Below are 19,958 nucleotides of genomic sequence, written 5' to 3'. Positions count from 1 at the left end.
CTCTCATGCCCCTAAATTAAATCCATAAAATACATGCTGCAGATACCGAGCGGGTTCAAGATGTAGTTAAGGCATACCTGGGTGTTGGAATTGTCTGGAGAACAGAAGGAGGACTGGCAACCTCTCACCTCCACATCAATATCGTACTGACCTGCACCGACCTCCTGAGAGAGCCACACCTTAGTTCAGCTTCACTTGTGAGTTAAAGGGATTTCAACAAGACATCGGACACAGCAAACACAAGCAATTGCAAAATCATACTTCAATGTACAATGCAAATGCAACAAAGCTATGTTTATCTAGTTGGGAAGTGAAAATAAAATGTACAGAATTAGGGGAAACAAACATATGTAAAAGTACTAACTCTGAAATCATCATACCTAGAAAGAAGAAAATGCACTCCCTAAATGTTTATTAGGAGTTGCAGTCTTTACAAACAGATTGCCCATAAGGTATGATCCCTTAAAATCAATTATGAGCTGGAGAGACTGCAGTCAAACAAGGGGGTCTCTCACCTCTCTGTGGACAGAGTGGAACTTGGTAATGTTGTGGAGCTGATGAGTCTGGCTGTGGAAGTTGAAGCTCTTGATGCCGAAGGCAACACAGGCCTGTACCTCTGGGTCAGCTGGGTCCACATCCTGCCCAAGAGGTGCCGCAGTGGCCATGGCTGACAGGAGGAAGAAAGGGCAGAAGAAATGCCAGAAGTAGAACATATTCAGTCTGGTTAGTAACAGGTTTTCCTAAGACTTAGAGAGACTCTCTGGCTGGCACCAAGAAGGGCGGCTCCAGATTATACACTGTATGTACACAGAAACTCACACGCACGCCCACGCTGGTTTGTCAGTAGCTTAATCTGTTTAGTGAGCTGTGTTTGTGTGAGCCTTTGATACTTCTGTCTTGTGTAGGACTCGGACAGTAATCAATTTAGTGGGTTAGGTTTGAATATCTCATGTTAGGCATGGCCTGCAGTAACACATGGTGAGGTCAGTGGCTGGATAGGCACTGGCAATTATCAAAGCACCAATTGACCTTGATGAAGGCCAAGTTCACCATACAACAAATACTGTAGCTTCAACAACCAGGGTGACATAGGCCAGGGTTTCTGAAACTTGGTCCCGGGGCCCTCTCTGGGTGCACGTCTTGGTTTTTGCCCTAGCACTACACAGCTGATTTCAAATAGTCATAGCTTGATGATGAGTTAGCTATTTCAAACCGCTGGAGGGGGGTTGCTGGCATACGCTATTAACTGAAATTGAGAAGCGATTTGATGTAGCCATCCACAATTTTAACCTATAGGTGGCACTAAAGACCAATATATGGACACATTTGTAAAAGTCAAGATAACGTTGTTCAGCCTACTACTTACTGTAGGGGGAGAGAGGGTGAGAGAATGACCTGTGATAAAGACTGATGAAGACAACGTCAGTGGCTTGCTGGTCCCAGGGCACAGCTGGTGATCAATCACAATTCATGGCATTGTCTGGAGGAATGGCCATACCACAAGGACTGGGGAGATTTTCAGGATAAAATAAACAGAATGGAGCTAAACACAGGCAAAATCCAAGAGGAAAAAACAGGTTCAGTCTGCTTTTCTCCAGAGACTGGGAAACTAATTCACCTTTCAGCAAGGCAATGACCTAAACACAAGACAGAATCTACACTGCTGTTGCTTACCAAGAAGACAGTGAATGCTCCTGAGTGGCCTAGTTAGATTTTTGACTTAACTCTGCTTGAAAATCTATGGTGAGACTTGAAAATGGCAGTCTAGCAATGATCAACAACCAAACTGTCAGAGCTTGAAGAATTTTGAAAATAATAAATGGGTAAATATTGCACAATCCAAGTGTGCAAAGCTCTTAGGGGCCAATCCCAATTTAGGAATTTATGCCTTTCCTACGCACGTCACTGTATTTGGTGTTCAGACTTGCCTTGTTCAGTCATGTATTGCGCTCTGCAGGTGTGGCTACCTTTGCACACTGAGTACATTTCATTCAACAACTGAAAACCATCCCACTTTCTGGCCAACAGATTTTCCTGTAGAGTTTTCATTCAGGGGGGTTTTCAGTACATTTATCCGAAGCCACCCCTTAAATACGGTTCACTTTTAATTATAATTTGTCGACAGACTCAATAGAATACATTCTTAGAACGGGTTCAGAATACAGGACCCAATACAGCCCCACAGAGGAGGTGTCATAATACGGTGACTCCCGATAGTGGAGCCGGTTCACAACGACTTTTAAAATAAAACGGAGAAAAGCCCGGGTATATAATTAAAACATTTTAATGCGCTTACGTCAAAATTGACCGGTTCAGCCCTACAGAAGCCTATAGCTTGGGTCTACAAATTTCATCCAAGCAAATTATGATGGCACACAAATCGATTTCTGAATAATGGCACAGCTAGCTATGTATATCCAAGTTCACTGTGGACAAGGGGCCGCAATACATGTCGTGTTTATATGATTTTCAGTTTGCTTCAATATGTCTGGTTTCATATTCGTCCCCAGGGATCATCTAAAACAATTGCTATGTGTATGTACAATCCCCCTTTCCAAACTGATTACTAATTTACCGAGCTCTTATCAATCGAGATTATCAAATTGTCAATGCCAGTGCATGGAGGATGGTCTTATTTCTACCGGAATTATTAGGGAGTTAAATCAAGGTCAGAATACAGTCTATCTGTAGACACACCTCCGCCACACTTTCATTCATTTGAGCTCCACCTCAAAACGCTTAAAATCAATGTCAGAAAACGCATAGAGAGAAGTGCATAACCCGGGTCGGAATCTGGCCCTTACTCAAAATAACTCAAAGTTGTAATTGCTGCCAAAGGTGTTTATAACATGTACTAATTAACTCAGGTGGGTGAATACTTAGCTAATTTATGTGCGTTGTTAGTGGTTAATTAATTAATTCATGTTATTGTTTATATTTTTATTCTTCCACGTTGACATGAGTGTTTTGTGTAGATTAAAATCCATCTCAATCTCACTGTGTAAAATAAATGTGAAGAATTGCAAGAGGGTGAATACTTATGATGAGCACAGGTAGCCTATTCAATTTCATGCCCAAATCATCTTATACCATTTTAAACCATAAACAAAAACCCAGTACATGTTTGTCTACTTCTAAAAGGTATTCCTCGACATTTCCATAACTACAATTATCAGTGGAGGCTGCTGAGGGGAGGACGGCTCATTATAATGGCTGGAATGGAGAAAATGGAATGTTATCAAACACATGGAAGCCACGTGTTTGATACCATTCCATTAATTCCGGTCCATCCATTTACTATGAGCCTTCCTCCCCTCAGAAGCATCCACTGGTGGATTGATTCTTTGTGAGATTACGAGATGAGATGACCAGAGCACCATATGAATGAATATAGACCTACCATTGCCATCATCTTTGGGCGTTTCTGTAATTCTATCCTCTTATTCCAGGCTCAAAACTACTACAGTGAACAATAAAATCCCCAACATTTTCCAGATGCACAAAAAGGCTATTTCTCTCAAATCTTGTGTGGAAATTTGTTTACATCCCTGTTAGTGAGCATTTCTCATTTGCCAAAATAATCCATCCAATTGACAGGTGTGGCATATCAAGAAGCTGATTAAACAGTGATCATTCCACAGGTGTTCCTTGTTCTAGGGACAATAAAATGCCGCTCTAAAATGTGCAGTTTTGTCACATAACATAATGCCACAGATGTCTCAAGTTGAGGGAGCATGCAATTGGCATGCTGACTGCTGGAATGTCAGCCAGAGAATATCATGTTAATTTCTCTACCATTAGCCGCCTCCAATGTCATTTTAGAGAATTTGGCAGTACAACCGCAGACCATGTGGATGGCATCGTGTGGGCGAGCGGTTTGCTGATGTCAACATTGTGAACAGAGTGTCCCGCAGTGGGGTTAAGGTATGGGCAGGCATAAGTTACGGACAACGAACACAATTGCGTTTTATCGATGGCAATTTGAATGCACTGAAATGCCGTGATGCGATCCTGAGGCCCATTTTTTTTAAAGGTATCTGTGGCCAATAGATGCTTATGTGTATTCCGAGTCATGTAAAATCCATAGATTAGGGCCTAATGAATTTATTTCAATTGACTGATTTCCTCATATGAATTGTAACTCAGCAAAATCTTTGAAATTGTTTCATGTTGTGTTTTTATATCTTTGTTCGGAATATTTTACCTAAAACAAGCACCCCATTAAAACCTATACCACCAGACCTAAATACTAAGGCAACAATGGTTTTATGACCAATAATGTATCATTTACTTATTCAACATTTTGTTGTGTTAGAGCCTGAATTCAAAATGGATTACTGTTTTTTTTTCCTCCCTCACCCATCTACACAAAACCACACAATGACAGTGAAAACAAGTTAAGACATTTTTGCAAATGTATCAAATTAAATACAGCAATATCTAATTTACATAAGCATTCACACCCGAGTCAATACTTTGGAGACGCACTTTTGGAGACGATTACAGCTTTGTGTCATCTTGGGTATGTCTATCAGCATTACACATCTGGATTTGGGGATTTTCTCATGGCTCTGTTAAGTTAGATTGCTGTTCACTTGCGATCCCCAATCTTCGTCTTTCCAAAGATTGTCTGGACTTTTGGCTGGGCCACTCCAGGACTTTCACATTCTTGTTCTGAAGTCATTCCAGCGTTGCTTTGGCTGTTAGCTTGTCCTGTTGGAACATACATCTTCCCCAGTCTAAGGTTGATTGCACTATTTGACTCCATTCATTGTTCCCTCTATCCTTACCAGTCTCTCAGTCCCTGACTCTGAAAAGCATCTCCATATCACGATGCTACCACCACTGTGCTTCATGGTAGGGATGGTGATAGATGGGTGATGAGCTATGCCAAGTTTTTCTCCAGACATAGCTCTTTTCATTCAGGACAAAGAGTTACATTTTTGTATCATCAGACCACAATCTTTTGTATTATGCTCAGACTTTCTCGTGCCTTTTTTGCAAACTCCAGTTCATGTGCCTTTTTCTCAGGGGTAGTTTCTGTCTGGCCACTCTCCCATAAAGCCCAGATTGTTGAAATGCTGTCAGGAACGGTTGTCCTCCTGGCAGGTTCTCTCATCTCAGCCAAGGAACTCTGTAGTTTTGTCAGAGTGGTCATTGGGTTGTTGGTCACCTCCCTTACCAAGGTCCTTCTTGCCCGGTTGCTCAGCTTGGTCAGACAGCCAGCTCTAGGCAGAGTCTGGGTAGCTCCATATTTTTTTCAATTTCCAAGTGATGGAGACCACTGCGCTCCACTGTGCAGTTGATAACCAAAGTAATAAATGCCACAAAGTCCAACCTCTTCACACGCAACATGTCAGGATCCCTCTGTTGACAAGGAACATCATCTGGTGTTTCATCTACTCCTACTACCATTACTTCTTCAACTTCACTCCTTTTCTTCCACTCTCACCGCCTCTGGATAGCAGCCCTTATTCTTGACACCTCTGTCTCCTTCAGATATTCCATGTTCATGTTCATGGGTCCATGTTCACCACAATTGCAGCTTTTAGATTCAGCCTGCTTATACTGTAATACTCCCCCGTTTGGGCATGAAGGCTCTCACAGGGAATCTCATATTACCCAAATATACGCCAGCTGATTCAAACAGAACATCTGCATCCGCCATTCCCCGGGGGCGCCATGTCTTCCTGCTCTCACCCTGACATGCACTATCAACTGTGGGACCTTATATAGACAGGTGTCTTTCTTTCTAAATGTCCAATCATGTCATTTCTAAATGTCCAATCAATCATTTCAATCATGTCCAAACAATTGAATTGGCCACATATCAAGGATGATCATAGGAAATTGGATGCATCTGAGCTCAATTTGGAGTTTCATAGCAAAGGGGTGTGAATACTTACAGTTGAAGTCGGACGTTTACATACCTTAGCCAAATACATTTAAACTCAGTTTTTCACAATTCCGGACATTTAATCCTAGTAAAAAACAACCCCTGTCTTAGGCCAGTTAGGATCACCACTTTATTTTAAGAATGTGAAATGTCTGAATAATAGTTAATACATAATAAATATAATTTATTTATTTCAGCTTTTATTTATTTTTTCATCACATTCCCAGTGGGTCAGAAGTTTACATACACTCAATTAGTATTTGGTAGCATTGCTTTAAATTGTTTAACTTGGGTCAAACGGTTTCGGGTAGCCTTCCACAAGCTTCCCACAATAAGTTGGGTGAATTTTGCCGCATTCCTCATGACAGAGCTAGTGTAACTGAGTCAGGTTTGTAGGCCTCCTTGCTCGCAAATGCTTTTTCAGTTCTGCCCACACATATTCTATAGGATTGAGGTCAGGGCTTTGTGATGGCCACTCCAATACCTTGACTTTGTTGTCCTTAAGCCATTTTGCCACAACTTTGGAAGTATGCTTGGGGTCATTGTCCATTTGGAAGACCCATTTGCGACCAAGCTTTAACTTCCTGGCTGATGTCTTGAGATGTTGCTTCAATATATCCACATCATTTCCCTCCTTCATGATGCCATATATTTTGTGAGGTGCACCAGTCCCTCCTGCAGCAAAGCACCCCCACAACCTGATGCTGCCACCCCTATCCTTCACGGTTGGGATTGTGTTCTTCGGCTTGCAAGCATCCCTCTTTTTCCTTCAAACATAACGATGGTCATTATGGCCAAACAGTTCTATTTTTGTTTCATCAGACCAGAGGACATTTCTCCAAAAAGTATGATCTTCGTCCCCATGTGCAGTTGCCAACCATGGTCTGCCGTTTTTATGGCGGTTTTGGAGCAGTGGCTTCTTCCTTGCTGAGCGGCCTTTCAGGTTATGCCGATTATAGGACTCGTTTTACTGTGGATATAGATAGGTTTGTACCTGTTTCCTCCAGCATCTTCACAAGGTCCTTTGCTGTTGTTCTGGGATTGATTTGCACTTTTCGCACCAAAGTACGTTCATCTCTAGGAGACAGAACATTTCTCCTTCCTGAGAGGTATGATGGCTGCGTGGTCCCATGGTGTTTATACTTGCAAACTCTTGTTTGTACAGATGAATGTGGTACCTTCAGGCGTTTGGAAATTGCTCCCAAGGGTGAACCAGACTTGTGGAGGTCTACAATTATTTTCTGAGGTCTTGGCTGATTTCTTTTGATATTCCTATGATGTCAAGCAAAGAGGCACTGAGTTTGAAGGTCGGCCATGAAATACAACCAGAGGTACACCTCCAATTGACTCAAATGATGTCAATTAGCCTGTCAGAAGCTTCTAAAGCCGTGATATAATTTTCTGGAATTTTCCAAGCTGTTTAAAGGCACAGTCAACTTAGTGTATGTAAACTTCTGACCCACTGGAATTGTGATACAGTGAATTATAAGTGAAATAATCTGTCTGAACAATTGTTGGAAAAATGACTTGTGTCATGCACAAAGTAGATGTCTTAACTGACTTGCCAAAACTATAGTTTGTGAACAAGAAATTTGTGGAGTGGTTGAAAATCAAGTTTTAATGACTCCAGCCTAAGTGTATGTAAACCTCAAATTTGACATTTCTGTATTTCATTTTCAATAAATTTGCTGAAAGTTTTTCATTATGGGGTATTGTGTGTAGCTGGGTGAGAAAATACAAGATTAAATATATTTAGAATTCAAGCTGTAACACAACAAAATGTGGAACAAGTCAAGCGGTATGAATACTTTCTGAAGACACTGAAGACACTTTTTCCCCCTCATCACCATTCACTTACAGTGGGGCAAAAAAGTATTTAGTCAGCCACCAAGTGTGCAAGTTCTCCCACTTAAAAAGATGAGGCCTGTAATTTTCATCATAGGTACACTTCAACTATAACAGACAAAATGAGAGAAAAAAATCCAGAAAATCACATTGTAGAATTTTTTTGAATTTATTTGCAAATTATGGTGGAAAATGAAGATTTGTTCACCTACAAACAAGCAAGATTTCTGGCTCTCACAGACCTGTAACTTCTTCTTTAAGAGGCTCCTCTGTCCTCCACTCGTTACCTGTATTAATGGCACCTCTTTGAACTTGTTATCAGTATAAAAGACACCTGTCCACAACCTCAAACAGTCACACTCCAAACTCCATTATGGCCAAGAACAAAGAGCTGTCAAAGGGCACCAGAAACAAAATTGTAGACCTGCACCAGGCTGGGAAGACTGCATCTGCAATAGGTAAGCAGCTTGGTTTGAAGAAATCAACTGTGGGAGCAATTATTAGGGAATGGAAGACATACAAGACCACTGATAATCTCCCTCGATCTGGGGCTCCACGCAAGATTTCGCCCCGTGCGGTCAAAATGATCACAAGAACGGTGAGCAAAAATCCCAGAACCACACAGGGGGACCTAGTGAATGACCTGCAGAGAGCTGGGACCAAAGTAACAAAGCCTACCACCAGTAACACACTACGCCGCCAGGGACTCAAATCCTGCAGTGCCAGACGTGTCCCCCTGCTTAAGCCAGTACATGTCCAGGCCCGTCTGAAGTTTGCTAGAGAGCATTTGGAGGATCCAGAAGAAGATTGGGAGAATGTCATATGGTCACTCAACTCGTCGTGTTTGGAGGACAAAGAATGCTGAGTTGCATCCAAAGAACACCATACCTACTGTGAAGCATGGGGGTGGAAACATCATGCTTTGGGGCTGTTTTTCTGCAAAGGGACCAGGACGACTGATCCGTGTAAAGGAAAGAATGAATGGGGCCATGTATCGTGAGATTTTGAGTGAAAACCTCCTTCCATCAGCAAGGGCATTGAAGATGAAACATGGCTGGGTCTTTCAGCATGACAATGATCCCAAACACACCGCCCGGGCAACAAAGGAGTGGCTTCGTAAGAAGCATTTCAAGGTCCTGGAGTGGCCGAGCCAGTCTCCAGATCTCAAGGGAGTTGAAAGTCTGTGTTGCCCAGCAACAGTCCCAAAACATCACTGCTCTAGAGGAGAGCTGCATGGACGAATGGGCCAAAATACCAGCAACAGTGTGTGAAAACCTTGTGAAGACTTACAGAAAACGTTTGACCTCTGTCATTGCCAAAGGGTATATAACAAAGTATTGAGAAACTTTCGTTATTGACAAAATACTTATTTTCCAACATAATTTGCAAATAAATTCATAAAAATCCTAAAATGTGATTTTCTGGATTTTTTCCCCCTCATCTTGTCTTTCATAGTTGAAGTGTACCTATGATGAAAATTACAGGCCTCATCTTTTTAAGTGGGAGAATTTGCACAATTGGTGGCTGACTAAATACTTTTTTTGCCCCACTGTATATTGATTGTTAGCTAGTGGTGGCTAAAGTTAGCTGAAGTTGTAATGGTTATTGTGACGACCATCTGTCAAATTCTCTTTGCTCTTGTTTTCCCCAATAGGATGTCAGTGGGCGGAGCCGGGAGGGTCGTCAGCGAAATGGGACACACCTGGGCCCAGGTGAATTCTGGGATAAATACATCTATTTCCCATTCATTGAGGAGTCTTCTCCATGCAGACACATTGTTGATTGGATTAGTTGCTTGGGCACCTTTCTACACCACTCATTATCACATCTATGCATGCAAACACTCACTTACACTACTGGCTACATACACCATTGTATGTAGGTTACTTCAGTTATTAAATATATTTTTTGTTATTCCTTATGTTGTGTCCCTTTTGTTACGGGCTTCGAGCCATTATGTGACAATTTTTAAAGAAAAACAAACCTTGGTATACAGTTTATCCTGGCCCAGACTACTTTAATGGTGCAGAACCATCTAACATCGAGTTGTAAAATCCTGACCTACCTCTATTTTGTTTGAGTCTTTTTACTTTTGTTGTTTTACACCAGTTTCAACATTTTTTATAACACTGAGCCAATCACGGTGCAACTCGAGAACATTACCAACCCCCTATGCTCCATATTTTCCGCTGCCTGCCCAAGCACCACAGAAAGCACTGAGCTCGGCTGAAACACATGCATCTTGGAGCTGCCTTACTAAAGAAAGCAAAAAAAAGACACCAAGTTCGTATGCAGCTTTATTAACTAAATTATGAAATTACATTGTTTGCAAACTGATATGTGACACAAAACATGCTAAACAATTTTTTTTGCTAAACAGAGCCCACCTGATTGTGTGAAAATAAGTTGTTTGTAAAATGTTGAATACAATATCATACGTAGGTGCTAAAAACATGGTTAATTCCATTGACCTGAAAAACACTATTAGAGTGAGATTGGATAAACACACACACACACCTGGGTTTACACATTTGTGTTACCAAAAATCAACATTCCTGCATTTTCCTGTGATGTTGTCCTTTCCAATGTATACAGTGCATTTAACCCACATGCCCACAGATAAGAACCAGACTCTAAACCCCTCCAGAATACACACATTACTCGATAACCTACTCCTCACCACGGATGGACCTTCTTGTCCATCACAAACTGTCCCTGCGGCTCCCCAGCCCCCGCAGGAAGCAGGGCCAGGTAAACGGGGGTGATGGCGCCCTCGTCAGGTGACTTGGTGGCGGTGGGCCCGGCCATATCGGTCCTCACCCAGCCCGGGCAGCACGCATTCAGAAGGATCTGGTCAGCTGGTCTCTCATGCCTCAGCTTGCGGGCGTGGATCCTGGAGAGCACGGTGAGGCCTGTTTTGGACACCCCATAGGCTGTGTCGGGCCAGCCCCCCTGGGAGTGCGCCCCTGCCTGGGCCTCCTGGACAAACCTCTCCATCAGCCCCACCAGCTCCTCCTCTGTGATGTCATTGCTGCGGAACCGGGCCTGGAGTTCAGGGCTGCAGCGGTTCAGGGCGATGGAGCTCAAAACACTAGACACGTTCACCACCCTCCCTGAGGACAGAGAGACACAAACAACTGTGTTGTTAGTAAAATAAACAGTTACGGTATCTACTGCCAATTGACACAGCAAAATAACCCTACAACTATGAGAGAGGGCGGGTCATGTGGTTGTGATGTTCTGTGGCACAGGAAAAACACAGGGTCCTAGATTGTGTATGGTCATAGGACATCATTGTTCTGAAAGTGATAAAACACAATGATGTGTGATCATAAAAGGTCCCTCTGTTCCAGGGGATAGGCTCTACAATCTACTGCTATGCATCAGTGTTCCAGCTGTCAGTTGGCTTGTTCTAACAGTATTACCTCCTGGTTTGATGATGGGGAGAAACTCATTGCACATGTCTCTTGTGGCAAAGAAGTTCGTTTTGAGAGTCACCTCAGCTTGGGTTCCAAAGGGTGTAGTATCAGCATCTGTAAAATAAACATCAGTCGTCTCTCAGATCAAAGGGGCATCATATAGCATCATTATGGCCAATCATAGTAGCTATTACATTTGATCAACTTATTTCCATACTTTTAAAGGCAATCCCAGCATTGTTAATGAGCACATCAAGGCCACCGTATTTCTCATTGAAGAAATCTCGGGCCGCCCGCACACTTTCTGGGTTGTCGATGTCAAGCTGTTGGAAGAGGGGTTTCAGCCCTTCCGAATTCAGGCTCTCCACAGCCGCTGTGCCACGGCCAGCATCCCGGCCACTGAGGAAAACATCACCATTGAATTGCTTGCAAAGCGACCGCACAATTGCAAATCCAATCCCCTTATTGGAACCAGTCACCAGTGCAACTTTTGGCATACCTGAAATGCAAAGTTCGAGAGAATTAGATTATACCAGAGGTGTATTCATTAGCCAGATTCCGTTGAAAAACGTTGAGGACCTGGATTTGTCCATTAGAAACTCTCGTTTGCGTAGCAAAACTTTTTTCGTTTGGCGTAGCTACACGGTTTCCATGGCAAAACATTTTTGCAACGGAATCCGACTAATGAATACACTCCAGGCAGAGAACCATTTTCTGACTGACAACTCTAGAGCGCTTTGCTGCTCAAACTAGCGATATGTTCTAATTTGCTAACGTTAGTTAGTTGTGTGCTAAATTGAAGTGACTACTCCAAAACAGAAGCAGTTAAATTAGTCGATGGTACAGCAGTTTTGATGTACTTACTTTAGAGTGGGGGTACTCTTGACGTGTCGTACAGTACTGTCACAGAACTGGCTTCAAACCACTGAGGTTGACACGCTTCAGTCTACTTCCTGGCTTCCGTAATAATAACAGCCTACTGCGCAGAACCGGAATAACAAACTAAAATGTAGATCCGGGTGAGCATGCGCTGAATTACAAAATCATTTTTTACACAATTATAATCTGTCTATGCTATTATAATTGTATTTTAACATACTCCAATAGACGGATAGAGCCTACTGAGAGATACTTGTGACGCCACTGGTTTTGACTAGATGGGATGCAGTTTGTATCAGAATTTACTTCTCGGAGCAGGTTAGAATTACGCTGCAGGTTAGGACAGTTAGGTTAAGGTTAGGAAAACGGTTAGCTAAAATGCACTAAAAAAAGAAGAGAAAAAAAACACCTTTAGACCCAAGTTTGACAAACTGCATCTCCTCTAGCCATGACCACATGCTGCTTGCTTGGTCAAACAGTTGGATAAACGCAAAAGTAGTTAGGTTTGCTAGCCGGTCGTCTATTTCTTGGACATATGATATACTAACGTTACACATTACTAATGTCAAAACGGGTTTAGCAACAGCATTAGCTAGCCACGAACATCAAACCTACATGTTTACAGTTAAACAACATAACCATGACAGTGAGGCATGAATGAGATTATTATCAACATTAGAACACGGAGTTTGCCAGTTAATACGAATGTCTATGGATCTGATTTCCCATCAAAGCCCATCAACATGACGAGGAAGCAACATGGGAGAAGGGCGAGAAAGAAGAGGCAACGGGAGTGCAGAGAAACAACTGTTCAGTCTGGTGCAAATCATTACTGTCACAACCTCATAATTCTCAAATTGGGTTCATGTTTCTTAGCCTTACCTTGTGCTATTTGTTACCTCTCCAGTGACACTATCTCATGAACCACAGTTTGTGGCTCTAAGAAGATGGCTGCAACAGAGAGGCTTCAGCTCCAAGCTTCTAGTACCTGCACACTTCTCAGGTAGAAATCCTTCAGAGGCAGGGTTGTCTTCTATTCTTCATACATTTCTGACCAGCAGCTTTGTCTTATTTTTCCTTTACAGACACGGGACGTGGACTGATGACCTTACAGCCTATCAAGGTTATGAGAATACCTGTCTTCTTTACTTAAAATACCAACTTGGTTCCAGTACGCCTTCAAACTCTTGTTCTGATTGACTTTAGGCTGAGGATTTGGTGATCTCCTTACCAGAAAAATGCCTTTTAACTACCTCTACTGTTCTAACGAGCTACATTGGTGAATACATAGAAAGGTAAAATACAAACAGCATCACACACACCAGGGGTGTATTCATTAGTCACACAGTAGAAACATTTTTGTGGTGGAAACCGTTTACTCAATGCTCTGCAACTTCACGTAAAAACTGCTCTTAAACGGAAGTTGTAGTTAATAGGCATTTCTGTCTGCTACCCTGCTTCAAAATAATTAACTCCAACTTCCATTTCAGAACTAAATGGAACTGGACAGCTTTTACATCACGTTGTAGAGTTTAGAGTTAATGGGTTCCATTTAAAATGTTCTCTGCTGAGAACTTGATGTTCAAGTCCGGTTCAAATACAAAACCCTGGTTAAAAAAAAATGATATTTATATTTCTAGTTTGTTGATATGTTTAATTAAATCCTCTCCTAGATGGAAACCACCTGTGTCTCCTCTCCTTGCTCTCTGTGCTTTCCTCATCTCTGAGAGACATTTTGGCCAACGTGCAGAATGGAAGCCCTACATCGACGTCCTGCCCCAAAAATACACGTGCCCTGCTTACTTCTCAGATGAGGTCATCGACCTGCTGCCGGGGAGTCTGAGTGGGAAGGCCCTGGAGCAGAGAGCCATGGTTCAGGAGCTGCACTCCTCTTCGTTGGACTTCTTCAGCTCCCTCCAGCCTCTCTTCAGTCAGCCCGTGGAGAGTGTGTTCACGTATGATGCACTGCGCTGGGCATGGTGCAGTGTGAACACGCGCACTGTGTACATGGAGCACCAACATACCCCCTACATGTCCAGGGAGAGAAATGTGTATGCCTTAGCCCCCTACCTGGACCTGCTCAACCACTGCCCAACCATACAGGTGAGAGCAGTGAGTGCACCTATAATGTAGGAACACACAACTTAGTCATTACTAACCTGGAATCCAAACTGAATTCTGCTCAGTGAAACAGCAGTGAAATGGAACAATATTCAGTTTACATTTACATTTAAGTCATTTAGCAGACGCTCTTATCCAGAGCGACTTACAAATTGGTGAATTCACCTTCTGACATCCAGTTTAGATTCCAAAAAATATAAACGCAACATGTAAAGTGTTGGTCCAATGTTTCATGAGCTGAAATAAGATCCCCAAAACTTTCCAAATGCACAAAGCTTATTGGTCTCAAATTTTGTTCACAAATTTGTTTACATGCCCTGCTAGTGAGCATTTCTCCTTTGCCAAGATAGTCCATCCACCTGACAGGTGTGGCATGTCAAGAAGCTGATTGAACAGCATGATCATTACACAGGTTCACCTTGTGCTGGGGACAATAAAAGGCCACTCTAAAATGTGCAGTTTTGTCACACAACACAATGCCAAAGATGTCTCAAGTTTTGAGGGAATGTGCCATTGGCATGCTGACTGCAGGAATGTCCACCAGAGCTGTTGTCAGAGAATTGAATGTTCATTTAGCAGCCTCTAACGTCATTTTAGAGAATTTGGCAGTACGTCCAACCGGCCTCACAATTGCAAACCACGTGTATGGCGTCATGTGGGCAAGCAGTTTGCTAATGCCAACGTTGTAAACTGAATGCCCCTCGGTGGCGGTGGGGTTATGATATGGGCAAGCATAAGCTAGGGACAACAAACACAATTGCATTTTATTGATGGCAATTTCAATGCACAGAGATACCGTGACGAGATCCTGAGGCCCATTGTCTTGCCATTCATCCTCCGCCATCACCTCAAATTTCAGCATGATAATGCACGACCCTATGACATCGCAAGGATATGTACACAATTGCTGAAAGATGAAAATGTCCCAGTTCTTCCATGGCCTATATATATATATATATATATGACATCTCATCTCTGTCTGGTGACAGTTCAAATTCAGTTCAAATCAGTGAAGCATTAAAATGTACTATGTCCTCAGGTGAAGGCTAGCTTCAGCCATGTGAGCAGGTGCTATGAGATCCGTAGCATCCAAGGCTGCAAGAGATTCCAGCAGGCGTTTATCTGCTACGGTCCCCATGACAACCAACGTCTCCTGTTAGAGTATGGGTTTGTTGCTCCTGGAAACCCTCACAGTGTGGTGTATGTGGACCAAGGTAAGGAGGGCTACCTTAGTGGGATAACACAGTACACTGACCAGTTCTTTTCAGCAACTATTATATGTTCATGGTCTCAATCCTAACTTGAGTTCTGGACTCCATTGACATAAATGCATGATGTACGCAAAAGTCAGAGCTCGCACCTCAAGTTAGTTTGGCCTTATGTTTGCTGTAATATTTAGCATGCATTTATTACACTGTCCCTATCCCAATTTCCAAGCAATAGAGCCAATTGACTTTTTTTTTTGGTTATTCGTGTGTTTTCCAGTTATCCTTCAACAGTGCGTCTGTAGAAAAGACATAAATCAGCTGGCACAGAAGCTACTCTTCCTGAAGAAAAATGACTTTTTAGCGTAAGTGTTATCAGCATCACAACTTACTGCTGTCTCGTACAGATACCAGTATTTACAGTACCATGAGTTCACTTGCGCTCTCTCTCTCTCTAAATCAGAAACTTGACCCTTAGTTTGGATGGGCCCTCCTGGAGACTGATGACCGCCCTCAGGCTGCTGTCACTTAAGACAGAACAATAGTAAGAAATATAATCTTTCAGTTTTATAACACAGTCAACAGCAGCTGCAAAACATTCTTAAAGGGGCAATCTGCAGTTCAAATAATAACAAAGCGGTCATGCCCCCACCACTGCTTAGGTAAACAGCTGAGGGGTGGGGCTGGAGAAATCTAACAAATAGGATCCAAGAACTGACCATCCATGATATTAAAACCATGTTGAGGCTATAGTGTTTTCCAATTACATTGTTTACAAACAGTGGAGTAAGAAAACAAGCTTATATTTAGTTCTGATGGGGTACAATCGTTGAATTTAGCTCATGAGGCATTTATAAAGAATCAATGGGTATACACAGCATGTGGACACATGCTCGTCGAACATCTCATTACAAAATCATGGGCATTAATATGGAGTTGGTCCCCCCTTTGCTGCTATAAACAGCTTCTACTCTTCTGAGAAGGCTTTCCATTCGATGTTGGATCATTGCAGCGGGGACTGGCTTCCATTCAGCTGCGCGCATTAGTGAGGTTGGGCACTGATGTTGGGCGATTAGGCCTGGCTCGCAGTTCGTGTTCTTAATCAGCCCATCGTGTTCGATGGGGTTGAGGTCAGGGCTCTGTGCAGGCCAGTCAAGTTCTTCCACAACGATCTCGACAAACCATTTCTGTATGGACCTTGCTTTGTCATGCTGAAAGAGTTAAGGGCCTCCCCCAAAAACTGTTGACACAAAGTTGAAAGCACAGAATAGTCTAGAAGGTCATTGTTAAGATTTTAAGCTTTCCCTTTACTGTAACTATTGGGCCTAGCCCGAACCATGAAAAACAGCTCCAATTGGCACTATGCATTCAGGCAGGTAGAATTCTCCTGGCATCTCCCAAACCCAGATTCGTCTACCGAACTGCCAGATGGTTAAGTGTGATTCATCACTTCAGACAACTTGTGTCCACTGTCCAGAATCCAATGGCAGCGAGCGTCACAATAACATAACTTAGTTACTGGGGCAGCTCTAACAGGGCAGAAATTTGGCAAACTGACTTTTTGGAAAGGTGGCAGCCTATGACAGTACCACCTTGAAAGTCACTGAGCTCTTCAGTATGGGCCATTCTACTGCCAATGTTTGTCTATGGTGATTGCATGGCTGTGTGGTAAACTGTATACACTTGTCACCAACGGGTGTGGCTGAAATGGTCAAATCCACTAATTTGGCCATGTAGTGTATTTAAATATAAAAGTCCAGAAATGTGTGTACTAATCGCAGATCAAGATTGCTTAAATTTGGAATGATTTTGAAGTGTGTGAATGTGTCTTTCAGCCCTTTCTGGAAGAGTGTCCTCTTGGGGGCGGGGGTGAGCCACGACAGAGAGGAGTGGAGTGTCGATGCAGCCCTTAGGCTTTGTCACTACCTGATGGTTGACAACACTAGAGCTCTGAACAAGGTACCGTAGGAAAAAGAGACCTAAAATTTAAATCCAAAATAGAAAAAGCAAACCCATAGACGCTCAAAACGTGTCATGAAAAAGTATGGGGGTGTGACTTAAACCAAGAGATGTCGGTCTAATGGCAGGAAAACTGGTCCTCGGGTGACAGGATTACCAAGAACTTGAGGTCCATATATAAGAAAGAATAGTTGTAAACTCTGTCACCCTTAACAAAAAGGCAGTATGTATAGTGCGGATCACTTGAAGCCTCTTGGAGGTAGGATGAAGATTAGAGAAGGACAAAAACTCATGAAGAAGACTGACAGAAGTGGGATATAGATAGGAAAGACAAAAACAGAATTCAGGAGCAGAGGACAAAAATGAATACAGACAAATCGAGAGCAGGAAAGAAATGCGGAGAACAGATACAGAAAAGCACAAAGAGCGAAGCAGAATAGCGAAGAAAATCATGAAGACAAGGTACTGTAGTTGTGAGTTGAACTTGATACCCATGGCTATAACCATAACATTCAAGTTTAATTGGTTTCAGTTATTCTCCATTGGCCACTTTAACAGATACTTGCACCTACAGACAGAGTGGAGCAAACTTAATTAGGATTTTGCTGATGTGCTGATTCTAGGATCTGACAGTTTGTTTTGAAATTGTGTTGAGGCTTTATCCTCTTTTTCCAGATCTCCCAACTAACAGAGAGGGCAGACGCGTCTCTCAAGGAGCAGCTAGCTGTTGTGGAATGTCTACGACGAGAGGAGCAAGACATTCTGGGTCTTAACCAGGAAATGGTGCAGGGTCTTCAGAAACAATTGTTGCCAAGCAGACAGCATGCACAACTTAGAACAGCTTGCACAACTTAGTATGACATTCCAGAACCGGTCACTTTATTTATCTATCACTGGCTATGCTTCTATGAGGAGACAACCATGTCTGTTTCATTATCAGTGCAATGAAGTGTCCCAGCAAAAGGGCACTGTCACTAGTTATGTTTCCATAAACTCGTCCAGTGATTTATTTTTTGGGGCAACATTTAACTTTTGCATAGAAAATAGATGCGACAATTGCCTGCTTCGGGTGCATTTCCATTAAACTATTTTGTCGATTAAAAACAGCTGGACGTAATGACAACTCACCTAAAAAACAATTTACAACAAAAATAATAGCAGCCTGTATGCCCTCCCACCGATCTGTTTGTCTCAGGTAGCCCGAAAAAGCCAGCATGGATAGAATGCAATAATCAGGGGCACAACTTTGGTTTTAGAAGTGTTGGGGACATTAAATGTTTGTTTTTTTATCCAGTTGGATAAACAGCCTACCTGACCGCTGAGGCATCGGCATGGTCCTAAAGCACACCGGTGCCTCGTTTTGTATCACATTCCAATTATAAAAATGCAATTTCAGAATGTGGGGGGGAGACATGTCCGCAGTGAAAGTTGTGCCCCTGGCAACAATTGACTAATATTTGCCATATTCTAATAATTCTCATGTGCCAACGTATAGCCTCGGATCTAGCGCCCTTGGGCAGGCAATATCGGCTGCCTAGGCTAGTCTGTGCCATGTTGAAACTTGCACTGAAATAATTGGAAGGTGAAACTTGCATTCAGCCAACCAGAAAAGCAAGGGAAAGTATTCTTAGGTCGGGACAATCCTTGTGCTATTTTTATAGATGGAAAATTGTTATTTTGTAAGCAGTGGGCATTTAATATTAAATGTAGAGTGGATGATGACATCACATACCCTAAAAGTATTCAGCAATCTTGTTCAAAAAACGGTTAATGTCAATTTGTCGAAAAGAAAGTTAGAAATGATTTATTTTGGTCCATCTTTAGAAAATGTCTCATATCTGCCGTTTCCATTACACGCCGCAATGATTTTGTTGAATAAACCTGGGTCAATGGAAACCTGTCTATTGATAGGTCAACGACCTCAGACATCAGGGGTACGTTACAAACCTTTCTGCAATGTAGCAAATGTTTGTATTGAATGACACATTTTCCCAGAATTTCTTGTGTATGTTCTTGAACAGACTTTGAAATACGTTTGCGCCAGTCGGTGGGTTTGCCAGGGTGTGGGTTAAAGCAATGAGTGACGTATTTAAAAGGATAGCTGTGCATTTTGAACCCACAACCAAACCCTGCCATGTTTTTTTATCTTTTTTCCAATTGGTCGTTCAGTACAGCACGATTTCTGTTCAATTGAACTTTCTACTACGTTATGTACTGAATGCAGCCCAGTTAACTCTGGCCAATCACAGTGAGGGTCACTTGACAACAGAGCGTTGACTGGAAGGACAAACTATTTGGAATTGTCCTGTCTCTCAACACTTCTGATATGCCCTCAGAGAGCGGTACAGATCGACAATGGTAATCTCCAAAGCCTCCAGAAACAGGACATTGTTGTTTCCCCACCTTAGATTAAATCATTTAGCAAGAATTTCTCTGGTCACAAATGACACACGAAAAGCAGTTGCAGTTCATGTAGAATTCAAGCTGAGTCATGTTCAGTAAGGCACCAAACGGAATAAAGCTTTTAGGTTCTACAGATGTTTTGTTTTCTGTTGCGAAATGATTTGCTATGGTGTGTCATACTAAACGCCACTGATGTATTGCTCTGTTGGAGGCTGTAAAGAATTACAATGC

General features: G+C 42.4%; 2 protein-coding genes across 3 annotated transcripts; one reads left to right on the top strand and one right to left on the bottom strand.

The window, feature by feature from the left end:
• Positions 1 to 10,025: 10,025 nt before the first annotated feature.
• Positions 10,026 to 12,135, bottom strand: cbr1 (carbonyl reductase 1). Its single transcript, XM_064969459.1, has 4 exons — positions 12,025 to 12,135; positions 11,378 to 11,659; positions 11,167 to 11,274; positions 10,026 to 10,854 (listed from the first exon to the last, which is right to left on the bottom strand). Exons 2-4 carry the CDS (start codon positions 11,655 to 11,657, stop codon positions 10,418 to 10,420), a joined length of 825 nt encoding a protein of 274 aa, XP_064825531.1. The 5' UTR covers positions 11,658 to 11,659; positions 12,025 to 12,135; the 3' UTR covers positions 10,026 to 10,417.
• setd4 (SET domain containing 4) lies at positions 12,127 to 19,863 on the top strand. 2 transcript variants are annotated; one of them, XM_064969456.1, is made up of 11 exons: positions 12,127 to 12,179; positions 12,774 to 12,858; positions 12,947 to 13,042; positions 13,125 to 13,162; positions 13,246 to 13,334; positions 13,713 to 14,142; positions 15,200 to 15,374; positions 15,646 to 15,730; positions 15,829 to 15,909; positions 17,201 to 17,324; positions 18,000 to 19,863. In XM_064969456.1, exons 2-11 carry the CDS (start codon positions 12,783 to 12,785, stop codon positions 18,177 to 18,179), a joined length of 1,374 nt encoding a protein of 457 aa, XP_064825528.1. In that variant the 5' UTR covers positions 12,127 to 12,179; positions 12,774 to 12,782; the 3' UTR covers positions 18,180 to 19,863. The 2 variants fall into 2 exon arrangements, with proteins under 2 accessions (XP_064825528.1, XP_064825527.1); XM_064969455.1 differs by having other exon boundaries at positions 12,169 to 12,858.
• The last annotated feature ends 95 nt before the right edge of the window (positions 19,864 to 19,958 follow it).

Source organism: Oncorhynchus masou, chromosome 6 (assembly GCF_036934945.1).
Source record: "Oncorhynchus masou masou isolate Uvic2021 chromosome 6, UVic_Omas_1.1, whole genome shotgun sequence".
Lineage (NCBI taxonomy): Eukaryota > Metazoa > Chordata > Actinopteri > Salmoniformes > Salmonidae > Oncorhynchus > Oncorhynchus masou.
This window is presented reverse-complemented; position numbering and strand designations above follow the sequence as displayed.